The sequence below is a fragment of the Babylonia areolata genome, chromosome 13, assembly GCF_041734735.1.
Source record: "Babylonia areolata isolate BAREFJ2019XMU chromosome 13, ASM4173473v1, whole genome shotgun sequence".
Classification (NCBI taxonomy): domain Eukaryota; kingdom Metazoa; phylum Mollusca; class Gastropoda; order Neogastropoda; family Buccinidae; genus Babylonia; species Babylonia areolata.
In genome coordinates this window covers 1186193-1206713 of record NC_134888.1, presented here as the reverse complement: position 1 = coordinate 1206713, position 20521 = coordinate 1186193, and the positions used below count along the sequence as shown (strand labels likewise).

General features: G+C 44.0%; 1 protein-coding gene across 1 annotated transcript in view; it reads left to right on the top strand.

Moving 5' to 3' along the window:
* LOC143288775 (cytoplasmic protein NCK2-like) overlaps positions 1-20064 on the top strand; it is a 27325-nt gene extending 7261 nt beyond the window's left edge. The window contains exons 2-4 of the mRNA XM_076597403.1: positions 7691-7860; positions 14980-15897; positions 17391-20064. Coding sequence (XP_076453518.1) covers positions 7702-7860; positions 14980-15897; positions 17391-17612 — 1299 coding nt within the window. The 5' untranslated portion in view covers positions 7691-7701 and the 3' untranslated portion in view covers positions 17613-20064. The remainder of the gene's footprint in view (positions 1-7690; positions 7861-14979; positions 15898-17390) is intronic.
* The last annotated feature ends 457 nt before the right edge of the window (positions 20065-20521 follow it).

Below are 20521 nucleotides of genomic sequence, written 5' to 3'. Positions count from 1 at the left end.
AATTTATATCTACAGGTGGTGGTTGGTCATGGTTATAGAATGGTTTTCAGGTGTTGCTTCATAGAACTTTTGATGTGAGGGGGAGAGAAGTAATGTTTCACTCATTCTGGTTCAGGTCAAGATTGTTTTCTCCAGTTGGTAATGCTAAAGCTTGAAAGCTCGTCAGTCCTGATAAGTGTCCAGACTCCCAGGAAGCGTCAGAAGAATGCCAGAAGGAATGCAGAAGCCACAGGCACATCAGTCCTGATATGTGTCCAGACTCCCAGGAAGCATCAGAAGAATGCCAGAAGGAATGCAGAAGCCACAGGCACATCAGTCCTGATATGTGTCCAGACTCCCAGGAAGCGTCAGAAGAATGCCAGAAGGAATGCAGAAGCCACAGGCACATCAGTCCTGATATGTGTCCAGACTCCCAGGAAGCGTCAGAAGAATGCCAGAAGGAATGCAGAAGCCACAGGCACAGCAGCAAGGAAGACAGCACCACTGAAGTCTGAAAACTGGGGACTGTGGGATTGACTGCAAAAAGCAAATGGAGAGATGGGTGCAGCACCACTGAAGTCTGAAAACTGGGGACTGTGATTGACTGCAAAAAGCAAATGGAGAGATGGGTGCAGCACCACTGAAGTCTGAAAACTGGGGACTTTGTGATTGACTGCAAAAAGCAAATGGAGAGATGGGTGCAGCACCACTGAAGTCTGAAAACTGGGGACTGTGATTGACTGCAAAAAGCAAATGGAGAGATGGGTGCAGCACCACTGAAGTCTGAAAACTGGGGACTGTGGGATTGACTGCAAAAAGCAAATGGAGAGATGGGTGCAGCACCACTGAAGTCTGAAAACTGGGGACTGTGATTGACTGCAAAAAGCAAATGGAGAGATGGGTGCAGCACCACTGAAGTCTGAAAACTGGGGACTGTGATTGACTGCAAAAAGCAAATGGAGAGATGGGTGCAGCACCACTGAAGTCTGAAAACTGGGGACTGTGGGATTGACTGCAAAAAGCAAATGGAGAGATGGGTGCAGCACCAGCTTGAGCTGTGTTCACCTGAGAACACTGTGTGTGAGGTCAGGGGGAGCTCTTCATCAGACACTAAGTCTGCCTATTATTCAGCTTGAAACAAAGAATAATCTCTTGCAGATCTCAGAAAGGCTATTGATCCATCTGCTAGTGTCAGAGACCAGGAAATACCAGAAGTCAACAGGACAGAGAAGCAGGCCCTGTGTCCCAATCTGCATGATCTTCTCTGTCTCTGCTGAAGATAAGGTGCACTCCCTCCAGATGATTGATATATATACATGTATACTTGCATTGTTCTTCTTCTCCCTTAACTGTGTGAAGAGTCACTGGGACACTGCACAGAACAGGCCTGATGTGTGTTGATTCTCTCCATACGAACAGCGAAAGAGACAACATTAACAGCGTTATACTGAAGAGGTGAATGTTGACAAAGAATACCACAATTCTGATGACGGAAGCTAAAGGTTGGGTCATTCAGACACCCACTGGACATCCGAAGGGTCTGTGTAGAGGAGAAGAGAGGACTGGCCGTACTGAGTGAGTTAAAGCCTGGGTCTAAGCAGATGGTTTTCCTGTCAAATCTGTAGTGTTGTCAGTCCATCGTTTTGATCGGTCTTCCCCTCGGTCTCCCTCACGTAGCAGTTCCTTGGAGGGTTGTTTTAGCAAGGCCTTTGGGTCTTATGTGGCTCTACCAGCAGAGCTTTCTTCACTGATGTCAGCAGATCTTCATAAGGTTCAGTGTGCTGTTTGGTTTGACGCGCTTGATTATTGGTGATGTGATCTGTGTTTCTGATGTCTACTTAGTTCAGTATCTTGTGACAACACCTCACTTCCATGACTGAAATTCCTCTTTCCAGAATATTCTTCTTCATGCATGTATTCAGGAATCCAAAACAGAAACCTTATTCAAGAATAAAAGTGATCACAGTGATGGCAACGACTTTGGTATAGACAGATCTCACAAGCAGCCCGACGCCAGTTCACAGCTCACGATGTCTCAGATGGCTAGAAAGCCAACAGATGAACCCGAAAACTTGTAGTAAGAGACTACCTACACAGCCAACTTGAAATTGCGCTATGTAAAAGTCCATTCCAGACACCTGGATGTAAAAGAGACCTTCTCTCTGCTGACATTGACATGAATCAACAAGTGGGAAAGCATCAGTGAGGACAGTGCGTGCTGGAAGCAGAGACTGTGGAGGAGGGGGGATCAGCCAGCCAAGGGGAAGCAACACCACACAACTTGTCAAGAAAGAAGATAGCAGAGGCACGGTCTCTGGACAGGACGCCTTTATTTCAGGAAACCCCCTGGGGGCACATGAAAACGTTACATATTTCATGTACATGAATATCGTCTGGTATTGTACTCGTAACTGTTGACAATGGCTACACCATCTGTTTGATTAAGACGTACATTTTTGAGAAAGAAAAGAAAAAAAAGAAGAAAAAAGTAACAAACAGCATTACAAGAGATACAGCATTGTACAATGCACATGTTGCTGCTCAGCACATGTTTGTCAACTGTCTGATGCAAGGATGCAACGTAAAACACAAAACGCTGAACATGGGTTGTTAGCATCACAGTTGTTGTTGAAGCTCCATGGTGCGAACATCAGGAGATAGGCAGAGACCACTGTGATTATCATTTTTATTATTGATACATGTATTGTTCCAGTTGTTAGCTTTGAAAGGTTGCGGACAGTTTCTTTTAAGCATTCCAGTTTCCCTCCCTCAATGCCGAAGCCCACGCAGATCCAAACCTGGACTCTGTAGCTATGTGCGACTCCACACCAAACGAGACTTAAAAGTGTGAAGATGTCATTGTCAGACAGAATCGACGACCAAGAATGGACATTGTTCCAGTTGTTAGCATAAAAAAAAAATTCTATAGATTAAAAAAGTTAGAAAAGGGATGGAGTCAAAAGTACAGGAATAACTCTCTGCTCACCGTGGTAGAAAAGGTGCAACCTCTTCCCCATGTTCCTCCTCCTGGATCCATCAATTCATGTCCTACACACATGGTACACATTAGTTGACATTTCCCAAGTGGAAAAGTTGTCTCTTCTTTTCCCTTTTTCTGCCTCCTTGATCCATAAATTCATGTCCCGCACATACGGTACACATGATTTGACATTTCCCAAATAGCAGCTTGCATAGATCTATGTATGCTGCTGGTGCTCGCCCCTGTACATTTTGCTGTAGGGTCTGCCCTTCCTCATCCCACACACTCATTTTCCTTTTTGAGACTTGAATAAAGTTACTGCTGGGGGTCTGTTTACACCTGATTTTGGGGAGGGGTGCAAGGATTGTTGGGAGGGGGGGAGTTTGTTTTTGTGACTGAAAGATGAACACTTCAGACAATCCCAGCTTTAATTTGTTAAACCGTTTGTGTTTGTCAGGTTAAAAGTATAGAATAACAAATTTAATAGGAGATATAGATGTATTTCACTTGTTTGTTTTTCTGCTTATAAACTATAAATTTGTGTTGGTTTAGCATTGATTACCTGCTTGAAAAAGCCAAGCTTGCAGAAATTTCTTTACTGACAGTGCTCTAACAATCCATGTGTATCCTGCATATTGAATAACAGAATGTGTGTGTGTGTGTGTGTGTGTGCGCGCGTGCACGCACACACTCAGGCATGTGTTTGTGCATGTTTGCAAACGTGTGTTTTGAAGATTGATCATTGATAATTGGTATAAAATTCTTTAACTAGTACGCACGTGAAGACCTGCATGATTCCATTCAGACTGGCTGAAAAAGTCCGGTTGAAATGGTAGTCAGTCACACCAGGGCTGAGCTGAACAAGCCAGGTATGTGCACAGCAGGGAGAGAGCTAGGCCCTGAGGAACCGGGGGGGAATGCGCTGATGTCTTTTGCAGGAGGGGGGGGGGATGAGGAGGAGCCGAGCCTCCGGTAGACGGACTTGGGTCGTTTGTTGGTACCTGGGACAGGTGCAGGAAGCAGCTATATCCCTTCCCCGCCCTCCCTCCTCCCCTTTTTCTCCCTCCCTCCCTCCCTCCGTGTAGGCTTGAAGAGCTGTCAGCACCTGACGGATTGATTGGGTGAGGGGGTAGTTTGCGTCACGCCCTGCTGAAAACGTCAAGACTTTGTCTGTGCACCACAGATGTTTTACAGACTTTGTGATCTCTGTTTCAGTTTCACTCACTTATTTTCTTCTACAGGGGGGTTTTTTTTTGGGGGGGGGGTTGTTTGTTTTGGGGGGTTTTAGGGTTTTTTTTGTTTGTTTGTTTTTGTTGTTGGTTGTTGTTTTTGTGTGTGTGTGTGCCCATGTGCATTTAAAGAAATCAAATTACTAGTAAAATAGTTGGTACATGTATGATTTATTTTAATTATATGTGATTGTTGATGAATACAGAAATACTTTTTTGAGACAGACAGGTGGAGATAGAGAGATTTTTCCTGTGCACAAATAAAGCTACTCCTTTAAATGGGTTTGTTTGTCTGGGCGCCGTCAGTATACATTACATCCATGTGGAGTGGGTTTTTTACTGGAAGGATCTGCAATATAATTATGTAGACAGATATCACTTTGAGTGATATTAGACGTATCTCAGTTGGTGTGCGTGGGGTGGTAAATCACAGTCAGGGGCAATCATTGCCAGGGTATTTATATATATATATATATATATATATATATATATATCTTTCTGTCCATCCTGCCTGATGAACTATGCAAAACCTGGGTACCATTGGTGGCAGCAGCCACCACCACCCCACCAACACCCACTGCAGACCAGAGCGGAGCATGCATGCAGTCAATCAATCAATCATTTCACTGCACTGGAGCGCTACCTGCCTGCCCTCTCCCTTCCTTCCTCCCTTCCTCCTCCCTTCCTCCTCCTCCTCATGTTGCTGCGTGGCAGTGCAGTGCAGTGCAGTGCATTGCGGTGCCCTGCTCTTTGCCATAGCGTTTATTGATTGTTCTGTGCACTCGTTGCTCTTTCGTCTTTTACAACTTGGCGGTCCTGTGAATAAATAAGCGAGTTTAAATGAGTCAGCTAGTCAGTCTGGAAACGAAACGAGGAAATGAATTTTTGTACGTAATTTATGGTGAGATGATAGGTGAATAACAGAAGGAACAGTGTTGTAGTTTTATTGGTAGTGAACATTGCACAGTTTGCAGTAGCTGCGCTGGTGGGCGTAACTGATAGAATAGTTCTGTGTGTTGAGGATCATGATGTAATATAATACATACTCAAACACACATAGTATACAAACACACACGTGCACGTACACACATGCTTGTACGCACACATACACTTACACACACACATTCACGCACGCACACATACAGCCAGAGAGGTAGGGGGATGGAAGGTAACAGAAACATGGAGGAGGGAGAGAGCAATGTGATTTCGGAATTCGTTGTTGATTGGGCTTGGAATCTAGCCGTCACACACACACGCACACACGCGTGTGCGCACACACACACACACACACACACACCACACACACACACACACACACACACACACACACACACACACACACACAGAGGGAGAGAGATCAGATAGATAGAACAGATATTTTATGCGCGATCTTAATGCTTGAAATTCACACTGCCTCTTCTGACCTGATTCCTCTGTCTGTCTGTCTGTCTGTCTGTCTCTTTCTCTTTCAAGCAAAAGACTTTATGATTTAATGGCTGAACAGCAAATGCAGTTAGAAAGCCAGACTGTTATAGACACTGTAAAATGTTTCAAACTTGACCTGGATAGAAGTACTGTTCAGTTTGCTGCTAATAGCGATGGACCGCCATCTGTCTGACATGAAAAATGACTCCACACTGAAAAAAGGTCTACGTTGACGTGGTCTTTGGGGTCATTGTGTTTTCCTCACACATTGTTTAGGTTGGAGTGTTCTGGTCTTTTTTTCCTTTTGGCTGCCCCTATTCTCTGTGCTGTTTCTGAGTGATTTCACTCCATCGGTGGATCTTTGTATAACGATTCCCTTTTGTATGTGTGTGTGAGAGAGAGAGAGAGAGAGAGAGAGAGAGAAATTGTGTGTCAGTGTGTGTGTGTCACTGTGTCAGTGTGTGTGTGTGTTCAAGAGAGAATGCAAGTGATGGTTGAATTGTTGTTGTGTTATGATGTCTGCCTAGAGTTTCAGTAAAATGATTTATTTTATTGTTTCGTTCATCATACATGGTCAGTGAGTTTTTTATGTGAAGCGCTTTGAGCTCTCTTCATCATACATGGTCAGTGAGTTTTTTATGTGAAGCGCTTTGAGCTCTCTTCATTCATCATACATGGTCAGTGAGTTTTTTATGTGAAGCGCTTTGAGCTCTCTTCATTCATCATACATGGTCAGTGAGTTTTTTATGTGAAGCGCTTTGAGCTCTCTTCATTCATCATACATGGTCAGTGAGTTTTTTATGTGAAGCGCTTTGACTCGTGTTTGAGCTGTCTTTGAGAAAAAAACACAGAGTAATTGTATATTATTATTATTGTTATTATTATTGTTGTTGTTCTTCTTCTTTTTAGTGATTGGAGAGTTGCGTACTTGCCCATTCTTTTTTCTGCCACTATCATGTTGTTTCATCCTTCATCTGTTAAACAACAAGTTTTCATCAACCCTATCGTGTTCTTCCACCCTTGATAGCCTGTTCCACAGTGAGTTGAATGTGTACATTTGTGTGTGTGAATCAGAATTAGAATCAGTTTTGATGTCAGTTAAACCTTAACAAGGTTTATAAGGGACGCATGCAGAATTAGATGTACCACACACAAAAAGCAAAACAAGATAGTGGTGGTGGTGGTGGTGGTGTGTCCATCGAGATCGATGATGACCATCGTTGTCATCCAGCTGGGGGAGGGTGGTGGTGGGGTGGGGGGGAGGATGCTCATGACAGAGTGAAGGTCCTCGTAGAACTTCGCCTTCACTTCATCCGGGTTGGTCATGGTTGGGGCAAAACAAGATAGTAATAAATAAACATAGAACAAGGGATTGAATCACCTGTATATACATCATATGCTGTGATAAGGCGTTTTTGACTGTAGTTATCAACAAAATTTCCAAACGGTGCCACAAGCTTGTCTTCCAGTAGCAGCTGACTGGGGTTAATAATACTTGGAAGGTGTTTTTGAATTTTGTATATATGTATATAATCCTATTCTAATCACTTTGTGTAAATCACAGTCATCTAAGAAACGATATTCATCGTCTATACTTTGACAGTGTAAACATTGTAAACGCGTGTGTGTGCATGTGTACGTGCATGCATTTGTGTGTATGTGTTTGTATTTGTATTCCTTTTTATCACAACAGATTTCTCTGTGTGAAATTCGGGCTGCTCTCCCCAGGGAGAGCGCATCGCTACACTACAGCACCACCCATTTTTTTGTATTTTTTCCTGCGTGCAGTTTTATTTGTTTTTTCCTGTCGAAGTGTATTTTTCTACAGAATTTTGCCAGGAACAACTCTTTTGTTGCTGTGGGTTCTTTTACGTGCGCTAATATCGTCTCATCCGAATGACTAGCATCCAGACCACCACTCAAGGTCTAGTGGAGGGGGAGAAAATATCGGCAGATGAGCCGTGATTCGAACCAGCGCCCTCAGATTCTCTCGCTTCCTAGGCGGACACATTACCTCTAGGCCATCACTCCACATGTGTGTGTGTGCATACATACATGTGTGTGTGTGTGTGTGCAGGAAGGGTAGGGATGGCCACAATGGCGGAGGGGGAGGAGACGGTGGTGATCGCCAAGTACGACTACACGGCGGAGAATGGCCAGGAGCTGTCCATCAAGAAGTCGGAGCGCCTGGTCCTGCTGGACAACAGCAAGGAGTGGTGGCGCGTCAAGAACGCCGACAACAAACAGGTCGGTTTGTCTGTCTGTCGGTCTGTCTGTCACTAGTGTCAGTCTCAGCATCTTTCGGTCTGTCGGTCTGTCTGTTGGTCAGTCTGTCTGTCGGTCAGTTGGTGTGTCAGTCGGTCTGTCTGTCTGTTGGTCAGTCTGTCTTTCGGTCAGTTGGTGTGTCAATCTGTCTGTCGGTCGGTCTGTTGGTCCGTCTGTTTGTCTCAGTATCTGTCTGTCTGTCAGTCTTTTGGTTGGTCAGTCTTTTAGTCAGTCTGTCTGTTGGTCAGTCAGTCGGTCGGTCAGTCTGTCTGTCAGTTAATCAGTCTGTTTATCTCAGTGTCTGTTAGTCTGTTGGTCGGTCATTCTGTCAACTCAGTCTGTCTGTTGGTCAGTCTGTCGGCCGGTCAGTATGTCTGTATGTCTGTCTGTCTTTTTAACAGTTTGTTTTATTGTACTTTTGTAGAGGTCGGTTGGTCCATATGTCCGTCAGTCAGTCTGTTGGTTAGTCGGTAAGTTGGTCTTTCAGTCAGTCCATCTGTCCCGTGTCCATTGGTCAGTCTGTAATGTCAAGTCTCAGTGTCTGTCTTTTCAACACTTTGTTTAATTCTACTTTTGTTAAGGTCAGTCTCATTGTCTGCCTTTTCAACACTTTGTTTAATTGTACTTTTGTTAAGGTCAGTCTCAGTGTCTGTCTTTTCAACACTTTGTTTCATTGTACTTTTGTTAAGGTCAGTCTCAGTGTCTGTCTTTTCAACACTTTGTTTCATTGTACTTTTGTTAAGGTCAGTCTCAGTGTCTGTCTGTTCAACACTTTGTTTCATTGTACTTTTGTTAAGGTCAGTCTCAGTGTCTGTCTGTTCAACACTTTGTTTCATTGTACTTTTGTTAAGGTCAGTCTCAGTGTCTGTCTTTTCAACACTTTGTTTCATTGTACTTTTGTTAAGGTCAGTCTCAGTGTCTGTTCAACACTTTGTTTCATTGTACTTTTGTTAAGGTCAGTCTCAGTGTCTGTCTTTTCAACACTTTGTTTCATTGTACTTTTGTTAAGGTCAGTCTCATTGTCTGTCTTTTCAACACTTTGTTTCATTGTACTTTTGTTAAGGTCAGTCTCAGTGTCTGTCTTTTCAACACTTTGTTTCATTGTACTTTTGTTAAGGTCAGTCTCAGTGTCTGTCTTTTCAACACTTTGTTTCATTGTACTTTTGTTAAGGTCAGTCTCAGTGTCTGTCTTTTCAACACTTTGTTTCATTGTACTTTTGTTAAGGTCAGTCTCAGTGTCTGTCTTTTCAACACTTTGTTTCATTGTACTTTTGTTAAGGTCAGTCTCAGTGTCTGTTCAACACTTTGTTTCATTGTACTTTTGTTAAGGTCAGTCTCAGTGTCTGTCTTTTCAACACTTTGTTTCATTGTACTTTTGTTAAGGTCAGTCTCATTGTCTGTCTTTTCAACACTTTGTTTCATTGTACTTTTGTTAAGGTCAGTCTCAGTGTCTGTCTTTTCAACACTTTGTTTCATTGTACTTTTGTTAAGGTCAGTCTCAGTGTCTGTCTTTTCTCCCTTTCTTTAAGTTTACTTTGTTTAATTAACAGTTGCTGTTGTGTTTTTTTATTTGTAGACTGTATGTTTGTGGCAATTTGTCCATCATAATAAAATAATAATAATAATAATGGTACTTATATAGCGCTGAATCTTGTGCAGAGACAAATCTAAGCGCTTTCGCACCAGTCATTCTCACGCACGCATAACTCTAAAACTGGAGAAACTAAAGACAAGGAAGAGGCAGGGAAGGGAGGCTATTTTGGGAAGAGGTGGGATTTAAGGCCAGGCTTGAAAAAGCTGAGTGTGGAGACTTGACAAAGCGAAAGAGGAAGTTCATTCCAATTGCAAGGTCCAGAGACAGAGAAAGAACGGCGGCCAACAGTCAAGAGTTTGAATCTGGGTATGCGTAAGTGGAGTGTATCCGAAGCTGATCGTAGTGAGCGAGATGGAGTGTAGAGGTGAAGGCAGCCACAGAGATAGGAAGGGGCTGATTTGTGATTACATTTGTAGCATAGAGTGCTGATCTTGTACTTTATTTGGTGTGAGACAGGGAGCCAGTGGAGATGTTGCAAAAGAGGAGTGATGTGCTCAGATCTTTTCTTTCTGAGGACGAGTCGGGCAGCAGAATTTTGTATGCGCTGAAGGGACTGAATGGATGAAGCAGGCAAACCAGACAATAGAGAGTTACAGTAGTCAAGGCGAGAGAGAATAAGAGAAACGACAAGTCTAGATGTTGCGTCAATGGACAGATATTTCCGGATGGAACTGATGCGCCGCAGTTGACAGTAGCAGGACTGACATGTCTGATTGATAAATGTTTGCATGGACAGTGTGTTGTCAAGGACAACGCCGAGGTTCCTGACTGAACTGGACAGAGGGATGGCTGTACTGCCAAGTTTGATTGTATTATTTGTAATGGAAGAGAGTTTTTGTTTAGTTCCTATGATTATTGCTTCAGTTTTGTCTGCGTTCAGTTGTAACTTATTTAGAGTCATCCAATTTTGAATATCCAGGAAGCAGTTAGATGTTTCTCACAAGAGCGACAACAGTTTTTCAGGTGTATCCCTCTTCTGGAGTTGAGTGTCATCAGCATAAGAATGATGACTGACATTATGGCGGTTGATAATTTCAGCGAGAGGAGCAGTGTACAGTGTGAAGAGCACTGGGCCTAAAACAGATCCCTGTGGGACTCCATGTTCAGTTTTAACGGGTTCAGACTGGAAATTATCAACAATGACAGACTAAATGACAAGTTGTGCCTGAATGTTTTTCACATGTGTCTGTGGGGAGGGTGGGAAAGGGGTAGGTGCATGGGTGTGTGTATGTATGTGTTCGTTGTTTAGTTATTTAATATTGTTTGTTTTGTTGTTGTTCGTTTTGTTGTTTATTTCGCTTTGTTTTTGTGTTTAGTCTCAAGGCCTGACTAAGCGCGTTGGGTTACGCTGCTGGTCAGGCATCTGCTTGGCAGATGTGGTGTAGCGTGTATGGATTTGTCCGAATGCTGTGACGCTTCCTTGAGATACTGATACTGATACTTTGTGTATGTTTGTGTGTACACGTGCATGTGTGTTTTCCGCCAGTGAAGAAAGGCATGTGAAGAACACTTATGTGTGCATGTGCATATTTACTGCCAGTGAAGAAAAACGGGTGTGGAGCGCTTTGAAAAAAAAAGGGGGAGAAAATTAAAAGAATGAAACTGTTTGCTCCGTGATCCTGCATGCAACTGAGGCCACATAAAAAAAAAAGTCAGAAAAAAAGAAGTCAGAGCACCTGGTAGTGTTGGACAACAGCAAGGAATGGCGGTGCGTCAAGTACGCCGACAACAAATATGTCAGTCACCGAGATTGCAAAGGTGTAGGGGTGAAGGTCGTGTTGTTGTTGATGTTGTTGCAAGAAAGCGGTGAGGAAAGTGTTGTTTTTCAGTTCTTTGAGTGACTAGCATTTGTACAACTTACAAGGCTTCAACCAGAGAGCATATATGGAACAGATGTCTGGAGAAAGTAAAAGGCAGTTGACTTGTGGCACGGATTCAGAGCGACTGAATCCATGCTTCTTCATCTTCTTCGTTCATGGGCTGCAACTCCCACATTCACTCGTATGTACACGAGTGGGCTTTTTCGTGTGTGACTGTTTTTACCCCACCATGTAGGCAGCCACACTCCGTTTTCAGGGGTGTGCATGCTGGGTTTGTTCTTGTTTCCATAACCCACTAAACACTGATGTGGATTACCGGATCTTCAGCATGCATATACATACACACGAAGGGGGTTTGGGCACAAGCAGGCCTGCACATGATATGTTGACCCGGGAGATCGGAAAAATCTCCACCCTTCACCCACCAGGCTCCGTTACCGACATTCGAACCTGGGACCCTCAGCTTGAAACTCCAACCCTTTAACCACTTGGCTATTGCTCCATTGATTAAGAGCGACTGAAGCCAGGGTGGTTGAGAGAGACTGATGGGAGAGCACACATAATGTTGATGATTAGTGCATTGCACGTGACGATCGGCCATTGAAATTGTTCAGCTCCAGAGTTAGAGTTAGTGTTTCATGATTGGTCAAACTTATCAAAGTCACTGTACGAGAAAATGATGTCAAAATGTAAACGTGTCTCTCAAGCTTTATTGCTTGGATATTATATGGCTGTGACGTTGTGGGTCATTGGGTGATTAACGAATGCTGAAATGTTGTTTTTTCCAAATCTAAGTTCTTGTTTCATTCAGTTTTTCATGACCGGTCCGTCAAGACATAGGCATTCATCTGTTTTGTTTTCCTTTTGTTTGTTTGTGTGTGTGTGTGTGTGTGTTTGTGTATGTGGTGTGTTTGTGTGTGTGGTTTTTGGGGGTGGATCTTTCCGGTGAGTGAGAGATGTTACTGTAGACATGTGCATTTCACTTATTGGTTACCTCAGAACCTGTGCAATATTCAGTGGGAATGCATTACCTTTAATGTTTTTCTTATCCCAATTTCACTGACCCAACTTATTGGTTACCTCAGAACCTGTGCAATATTCAGTGGGAATGCATTACCTTTAATGTTTTTCTTATCCCCATTTCACTGACCCAACTTATTGGTTACCTCAGAACCTGTGCAATATTCAGTGGGAATGCATTACCTTTAATGTTTTTCTTATCCCCATTTCATTGACCCAACTTATTGGTTACCTCAGAACCTGTGCAGTATTCAGTGGGAATGCATTACGTTTAATGTTTTTCTTTTCCCCATTTCATTGACCCAATATTTGGGTTGTTGGGTTGTTGTTTTTTTATTATTCAAACAGTATCCGATACATTTCAAATTCAATGTATTTACTTTTTTGGTTATTTTGTTTCATTTTTTAATTTTATGATAATGTTGTATTTGTATTTCTGTTTAATCCAACAGATTTCTCTGTGTGAAATTCAGGCTGCTGTCCCCAGGGAGAGCTCGTCGCTATACTACAGCGCCACCTCTTTTTCTTTTCTTTTTTGTATTTTTTCCTGCGTGTATTTTTATTTGTTTTTCCTACCAAAGTGGATTTTTCTACATAATTTTGCCAGGAACAACCCTTTTGTTGCTGTGGGTTCTTTTACATGCGCTAAATGCATGCTACTTATGGGACCTCGGTTTATCGTCTCATCCGAATGACTAGCGTCCAGACCACCACTCAAGGTCGAGTGGAGGGGGAGAAAATATCGGCGGCTGAGCCGTGATTCGAACCAGTGCACTCAGATTCTCTCGCTTCCTACACAAACGTAGGGAGGGTTTTTAAGGCCTGACCTGGTGTTGGATTTATTGGAAGGTCAGGCATCTTCTCCTTTGGCTTTTTTCCTTAATGCAAGCAGATGTGGGTAGCACAGATGGATCAGTGTGCATGCTTTGACACCTTGAAACTGAAACCGGGTCATGTCTAAATAGTGGTTCATCACACGCACACCTCTTTCTGATTCATATTCATAGTTCTAGTTGTGGTGTGTGTGTGTGTGTGTTTACTGAGCTTAAAACGTGACAATTGGTTATAATGAATGTGCAATATGTAGGAAGAATAATGTGCAATATGCAGGATGAATGTACAATGAATATGTCTAATGTGCAATATGTAGGAAGAATAATGTGCAATATGCAGGATGAATGTACAATGAATATGTCTAATGCTAACGTCCATATTCTAAATATATTTCTGTTTAATAATTACGATGTAATAATTAATTGCAATGTTTTTAAAAGCGAATATGTGAAATGCTTTTATTTGAGAACATATGTTTATTACTCTTGTTTAATCAAGTTATCCGCGTGTGTGTGTGGGGGGGGGGGGGGTGCGGTGCGGGTGTTTGCTGATTATCTGGTTGTGGTTTTCCACAATTCATCTTTATTCTTATCTTATCTGTCTATTATAATCAGTGTGCAGTATAGTAGGCTATGTTTATAATTATATTCAAATAATGTTTCTTAATTCTTTCTGTTTTCACATTAAGAATACTAGTTATTACCTGCAGTGTGTGGATGTATGTATGAAACGATGTATGTGATTTTTTTTTTTTTACATTTGTATCTTCGTAATATTTGTAGGGGCTGTTGTTGGCTTTTACAGTTATGGTCCCCATGTTGTTTACTTGTCTATGTTGTGATAATGCACCTGACCAAATTTCTCCAGTTGGAGATAATAAAGTTATTCTTATCTTATCTTAGTAATTGCTGTGTTCCTCAGCTGAACAGCTATCCCATGACCAAGACAACATATCCGGATAGACATCCTTTACAAAACAATTCTTTTTTTTTCCCCACATTATTGTTCATCCGTTGACAGTAAAATATGACTTTCAAGACTGTACAAGAAGCTGCCCTATGTATTGTTGTTGCTGCTTCTGTGAGCAGCCTGTTAAAATCTGCCTAACAAAAGGCCTGTAATCAAAACAGATTGAAATAAGAAAAGGGGATTATACTTCAGTGATTTGATACTGTGTGTGTGTGTGAAAAATGTTGTATACTGTATTACAGAGAGAGGGGGGGTGAGAGAGAGAGGATATATATATATATCATTGTGAATCTTTTGGATTCAGTGCTTATCATCAGTGAGTTTTGAAAGCCTTGCCTCTCTTGTTTCCCACTTCTTCTTCTTCTGCGTTCACTCGTATGCACACGAGTGGGCTTTTACGTGTATGACCGTTTTTACCCCGCCATGTAGGCAGCCATACTCCGTTTTCGGGGGTGTGCATGCTGGGTATGTTCTTGTTTCCATAATCCACCGAACGCTGACATGGATTACAGGATCTTTAACGTGCGTATTTGATCTTCTGCTTGCATATACACACGAAGGGGGTTCAGGCACTAGCAGGTCTGCACATATGTTGACCTGGGAGATCGGAAAAATCTCCACCCTTTACCCACCAGGCGCCGTCACCGTGATTCGAACCCGGGACCCTCAGATTGACAGTCCAATGCTTTAACCACTCGGCTATTGCGCCCGTCTCTTGTTTCCCACAATTTGATATTGTTGATGATAGATAAAGTCTTTTCTATACATCAATGATTTAATTCTGTAGATGTCAAGATAATTATGTTTTGATATTGTAGATGATGCCGTATTTCATTAAGTAGTTTTTTGTGTGTGTGGTGGCAGGGCTACGTGCCGTCCAACTACGTCAAAATGGCCAAGCCCCAGAAATCGCTCTTCTCCTCCTTGCTGAAGAAGGGCACCAAGAAGAAGAGCGACCCCAAGCAGCAGCAACAACAGCAACAACAACAACAACAGCAACAACAACAGACCTCCCCATCCTCCACCTGCCCGTCCCCCTCCCAGAACGGCAACAACACGCGCCGTCGCAGCGACCCCCCCGACGCACCGGTCACCACCAACCAGCTGGCCCAGTTCCTCCCGGCCTCCGTCAAGTTCAACTACACGGCCCAGCGCCCCGATGAGCTGTCGCTGGTGAAGGGGGAGAGGATCATGGTGATGGAGAAGTCCAGCGATGGCTGGTGGAAGGGGCAGAAGGACGACACCACGGCCGGCTGGTTCCCGTCCAACTATGTAGAAGTCGACACGAGCGGGGACCCGGACAACGTCCTCTACAGCACGGCCGCCGGAGCCGACAGCGGCGTGGGCTCGCAGCCGGACATCCCGGAGCACGTGCTTGCGCTCTACGCCTTCGCGGGCTCCAACACGGGGGAGCTGCCCTTCGAGAAGGGGGAGAAGCTGGAGATCGTGCGGGCCTCGGACGACGACCCCGACTGGTGGCAGGCGCGCAACAGCCGGGGGGAGTCCGGGCTGATCCCCCGCAACTACGTCACGCCCATGGCCGGGGACCAGGAGAGCGACCGCACCACCAGCACCTCCTCCTCCACCCCGCACTCCCAGTCCATCTCCTCCATCTCCAACACCTCCCTGCCGGGCGTGGTGGGCCGGCGGCAGTTCCACGTGTCGGGCCCCCTGGCGGAGAGAGACTGGTACTACGGGAAGATCACCCGGCAGCAGTGTGAGGAGATTCTGACCCGGCATGCCGACAACGGCGACTTCCTCATCCGCGACAGCGAGTCCACGGTGAGTTTGGGGGGGTTGGGTTGGGAGGGGAGTGGGGGGTGGGGTCAGGAGGGTGAGGGGGGTGGGAAGGGTATGGGTTGTGTTGATGAGGATGTGTTTTTGTCATAGTGTGAGGATCAGTGAGGGTTTTTTGTGTGTTTTTTGTCATTGTTGTTTTTTTGTTGTTGGTTTTTGCATTGATGTTACAATCTGTTGTCGTATACAAATCAAAACACTGAAAAAAAAACAAAAAAACAAGTGTATTGTTGGCAGATTGTAATTAGTATTACTATTAGTAATACAAGTATTGTGTGAGCACCGTTGGATTTTCGTTTTTGACAAAATGACTGAAAAACTTAACAACGCTACTGCAACAAATTTTGTGTCAAACTTGGCGATTTCCAAGTGGAAACAATCAGCAAGATTCAAAAGGCCTTCGGGGACGAAGCAATAGCCACCACACAGATAAAGGAGTGGTACAACTGCTTCAAAGATGGCCGCACATCAGTGGAGAGTGAAGCATGTTCTGGTAAGGCCCTCAACATCCCGAAATGAGATCATCATTGACCAGCTGAGGACCCTGGTGATGCATACCTGTGCTTCGTCAGGCTCCCTACTCTCTCGACATGGCTCCGTGTGACTTCTGGCTGTTCCCACAGCTGAAAATGCCCCTGAAAGGGACCAGATTTCAGTCCAGAGAAGACATCATGCAGAATGCGACGGACCAGCTGCACGCTATCCCAAAAGAGGCGTTCCAGTGCTGCTTCCGACAGTGGCAGAGCCGTTGGGAGAAGTGTGTGGCAGCCCAAGGGGACTACTTTGAAGGAGATTAGTGCAAGTTTGTTGTATCTGGATATGAGTTGTTTTTATGAACAAAGGTCGGATACTTTTTGAGCACACCTTGTATAATATGGAGCATACATCTAATCCTGGTTGTTCCTACAAACACTTGACAAGGGGTGGCTTTTCTTTATGATTTAGAGCATACTTGTATTCTTGCTGTAAATGAAGCATACTTTTCTTTTTTTTGTTACAGACAATGCATAGGTTCTGTCGCCGTTTAAACGGATGTGTGTGTGTGATGTGTGTGTGCAGGTGGGTCACTATATGTGATGTGTGTGTGTGTGATGTGTGTGTGCAGGTGGGTCACTTTATGTGATGTGTGTGTGTGATGTGTGTGTGCAGGTGGGTCACTATATGTGATGTGTGTGTGTGATGTGTGTGTGCAGGTGGGTCACTATATGTGATGTGTGTGTGCAGGTGGGTCACCATATGTGATGTGTGTGTGTGATGTGTGTGTGCAGGTGGGTCACTATATGTGATGTGTGTGTGTGATGTGTGTGTGCAGGTGGTTCACTATATGTGATGTGTGTGTGTGATGTGTGTGTGTGTGATGTGTGTGTGTGATGTGTGTGTGTGTGTGCAGGTGGGTCACTATATGTGATGTGTGTGTGATGTGTGTGTGCAGGTGGTTCACTATATGTGATGTGTGTGTGTGTGATGTGTGTGTGCAGGTTGGTCACTATACAGTGGTGTTAAAAGCAGTGAACCGAAACAAACATTTCCGCGTGAAGGTGACGGACAATGTGTACGAGATTGGCCAGCAGAAGTTCAACAACCTGGACGAGCTGGTGGAGCACTACAAGAAGCACCCCATCTTCAAGCAGGACACAGAGAAACTCTACTTGATAAAGCCCTTCAGCTTCCCCTCCCCCTCCTCCTCAGACAACTTTTGACGTCCCCAGGCGTCTGTCAGGCAGCAGCAGCCATCGCAGCGTTCAGCTTTCACACCACCACTCTCCTCCCCTCGCCCCCCACGTCATCCTCACCCCGCCTCCCTCCTCCCTTTGTCATTAGTTTCCATTAGAGGGTTGGTTTGGGATTTGTGGGGGTTTTTGTTGGGGGGTTTTTTGTTTGTTTGTTTGTTTTCTTCCTTCCCTGTGAGGGAGTGTGGTTTGGATGATACTGGAGGTTCGGTTCGACTGTATTCATTTTTCACTGGAGAATGAGAGACTGTGTGTGTGTGTGTTAGCGTGTGTGTTTTCATTGGTGAGTGTGTGAACCTTAAAAAAAAAGCTTCAGTGACAGAGACATGTAGACAACTACAGGCACTGCTACCTTTTGTGGCGCAGTTGGTTTTTTGGAAAAATGTTCAGATTTCTGAAGAAAGTAGAAACCGATTTTGCCAAAGAAAACAAAAACAGAACAAAAAAAACAAAAACAAAAAAACCCCAAGGTTGAGACATTCTGTCATCCAACAGATCTTGCTGTTTGGCACTTTGCTTTGATCTTTCTTTGCATAGCAGTTAGTGTCGTTCAGCTTGACTTTGCTCTGATGGTATGTGATCAAGATCCTGTTCCCCATCTCTGAGAAGAAAAAAAAAAGAGAGAGAGAGAGAATTTGTTTTTATTTAACATTTATGTGAAATAATGGGCTGTGTGTGGTTGTGGCCACGAATCAAGTACACAGAATGTAAGAATACAATACAGACAAGCCGCATGCAGCAAAATAAGGCCAAATGAATACGCTTAATAGCCAAAAAAAAGCGTAAGACGAGACAGAGCATAAACCTGACAAGATGGCGTGGAGAGCCTTGGCTTTTAGAGGCGTTTGATTGGCTGAGAGCGGACCGGGGCAAGACGGCTCGTCTTTTCACTGTTAGCCACGCGAAATTTGGCCAAGCAGAGCAAACCGATAGGCCTAGTTTGCATCAGTGTAACACCAAACATGGAGTATAATACAAACTCCTCCTTTTGATGGCAGCTGGAAACCATACCTGCAGCGAGATCAGCGGACCTGTCATCAGTGGCTGTGAGTCAGGCCGGTAGACGTGTGTCAGGATTCACATTTTCCTCTTCACTTTATTCTTCCAAGCCGTGATGAAGCAGTATGCATAATTTATCATACACTGTATTTTTTGCCATAAAAGTTCAGTATCATTTTACTGGTGATGGCATGGCGTGACGGAGGTGTCACAGAAGCGACCCAGTTGAGTGAGAGATGTTAATTTGATGCCCCACCATTCCTGTGTTGTTCTCTGTTCCCAGGTAACTGTCAGTTTCTGGTGAATCTGACGAACGATAACACGCAACGCACGTTTCACAACCAGTGTGCAGAGTGTTTTCCTTATAACGTCAGTGTAAGTTTAGCTTCATAGTTTTGATGAAGCTTTGGTTGTGGTTGTTTCCAGGGCTGTGGTAGCAGCTAGTGTGTGGTTTGCTGACTTCTTCAAGTCAGAGCAACAAATATTTTGTTTTTTTGTTTCCAAAGGGCAATGTCAGCTACTGCTACATTATGTAAAGAACGTAGAACCACTGCAAAATTTCCATTGGCAATCTGGTGTTTTGTAACAATGCAAAGAGTATCTGTGACAAGGTAAAAAAAAAAAAAAGTGGGAGGGGGGGGGGGGGGCTAGGCGGGATTTTGGTGTGTTTGTGTGAGTGTGTTTTCCTCCTAGTTACATACATACTTGTACAGCTGTGAGCTGGTTTGTGATCGTCATCGGCTCAGAGCGCTGGAGTTAGAGGAATGTCTCTGATGTACAGACACTGTCAGTGACAGTTTCGTCATGCCAGACTGCAGACAATCCCTTCAGTGGTGCGCAAAAAACCTTGAACAATTTCAGAGGCAGAGAGAGAGAGAGAGAAAGCATGTGTTTATGTGTATTGGGTGGGTGGAGTGTATGCCGCACGCATGGGTGTGCGCTTATTTATGTCTGACGAGACGGACTTTTTTCTGTGTATTGATACTTATTGTTCACTCACAGACGCAAATGATGATGATGATATATGCTGATGTAGATTTTGTGGTGCATACAGAAATGTGAAGGGCGTGTGATTGGGAGAAAGTGTGTGTGTGTGTGTGTGTGACTGGGCGGTGGTGTCTTGGGAACTGTGTGTGCACTGTTGATGCAGTTTGGATTTTGTGACCAAAACTTCAAGGGGTTGTGCCAAGAGTGACTGTGGTATATGATCCTCAGTTGTGGTTTGGTTTTGTTTTCAGTCATTGACTATTGGGCGTATTTCTGAACAAGGTCACGCTTCATTCATTTGATATATATATAATACATATATCTATCTATATATATATATATACATACATTACACCATATGCTTGTCTGTAATGTTCTCTTTTATGGGTAGTTCTCTGTCATGAGTGTGCTTTTTAAGTGTGAACACTTTTGAATCATGTCACTCTGTGTTACTGTAATGAACTGGCTAGGCGTCTCTGTTGTTGTTGGTGGAGGGGTGGGAATAGAGGCAGAGGTTGGAACTGGTTTGGGGGGTTTGGGGGCTTTTTTTGTGGGGTTTTTTTGGGAGGAGGAGGAGGATGGAATATCATGCTTGAGACCAACTTCTGTGCAAACACAAAACCATGTCATGCCACATGTTTGGCTGTTCAGTGTGGCTGCGGTCGCATTTGGCTGTGTGTGTGTGTGTGTGTGTGTGCCTGCATAGTCCAGTTCGGTTCTTTGTGCAAACGCAAAACCATGTCATGCCACTTGTCTGCACATAGAACAGTTTGGCTGAGATCACACTGAGGTGTGTGGGTGTGTGTGGATGTGTGTGTTGGTGCATCAGGTTGTAAATTGTATGTCTCCGCGTCTTTCCTAGTGGTGCGGTCCCTTCTTGCTGGAGGGGATGG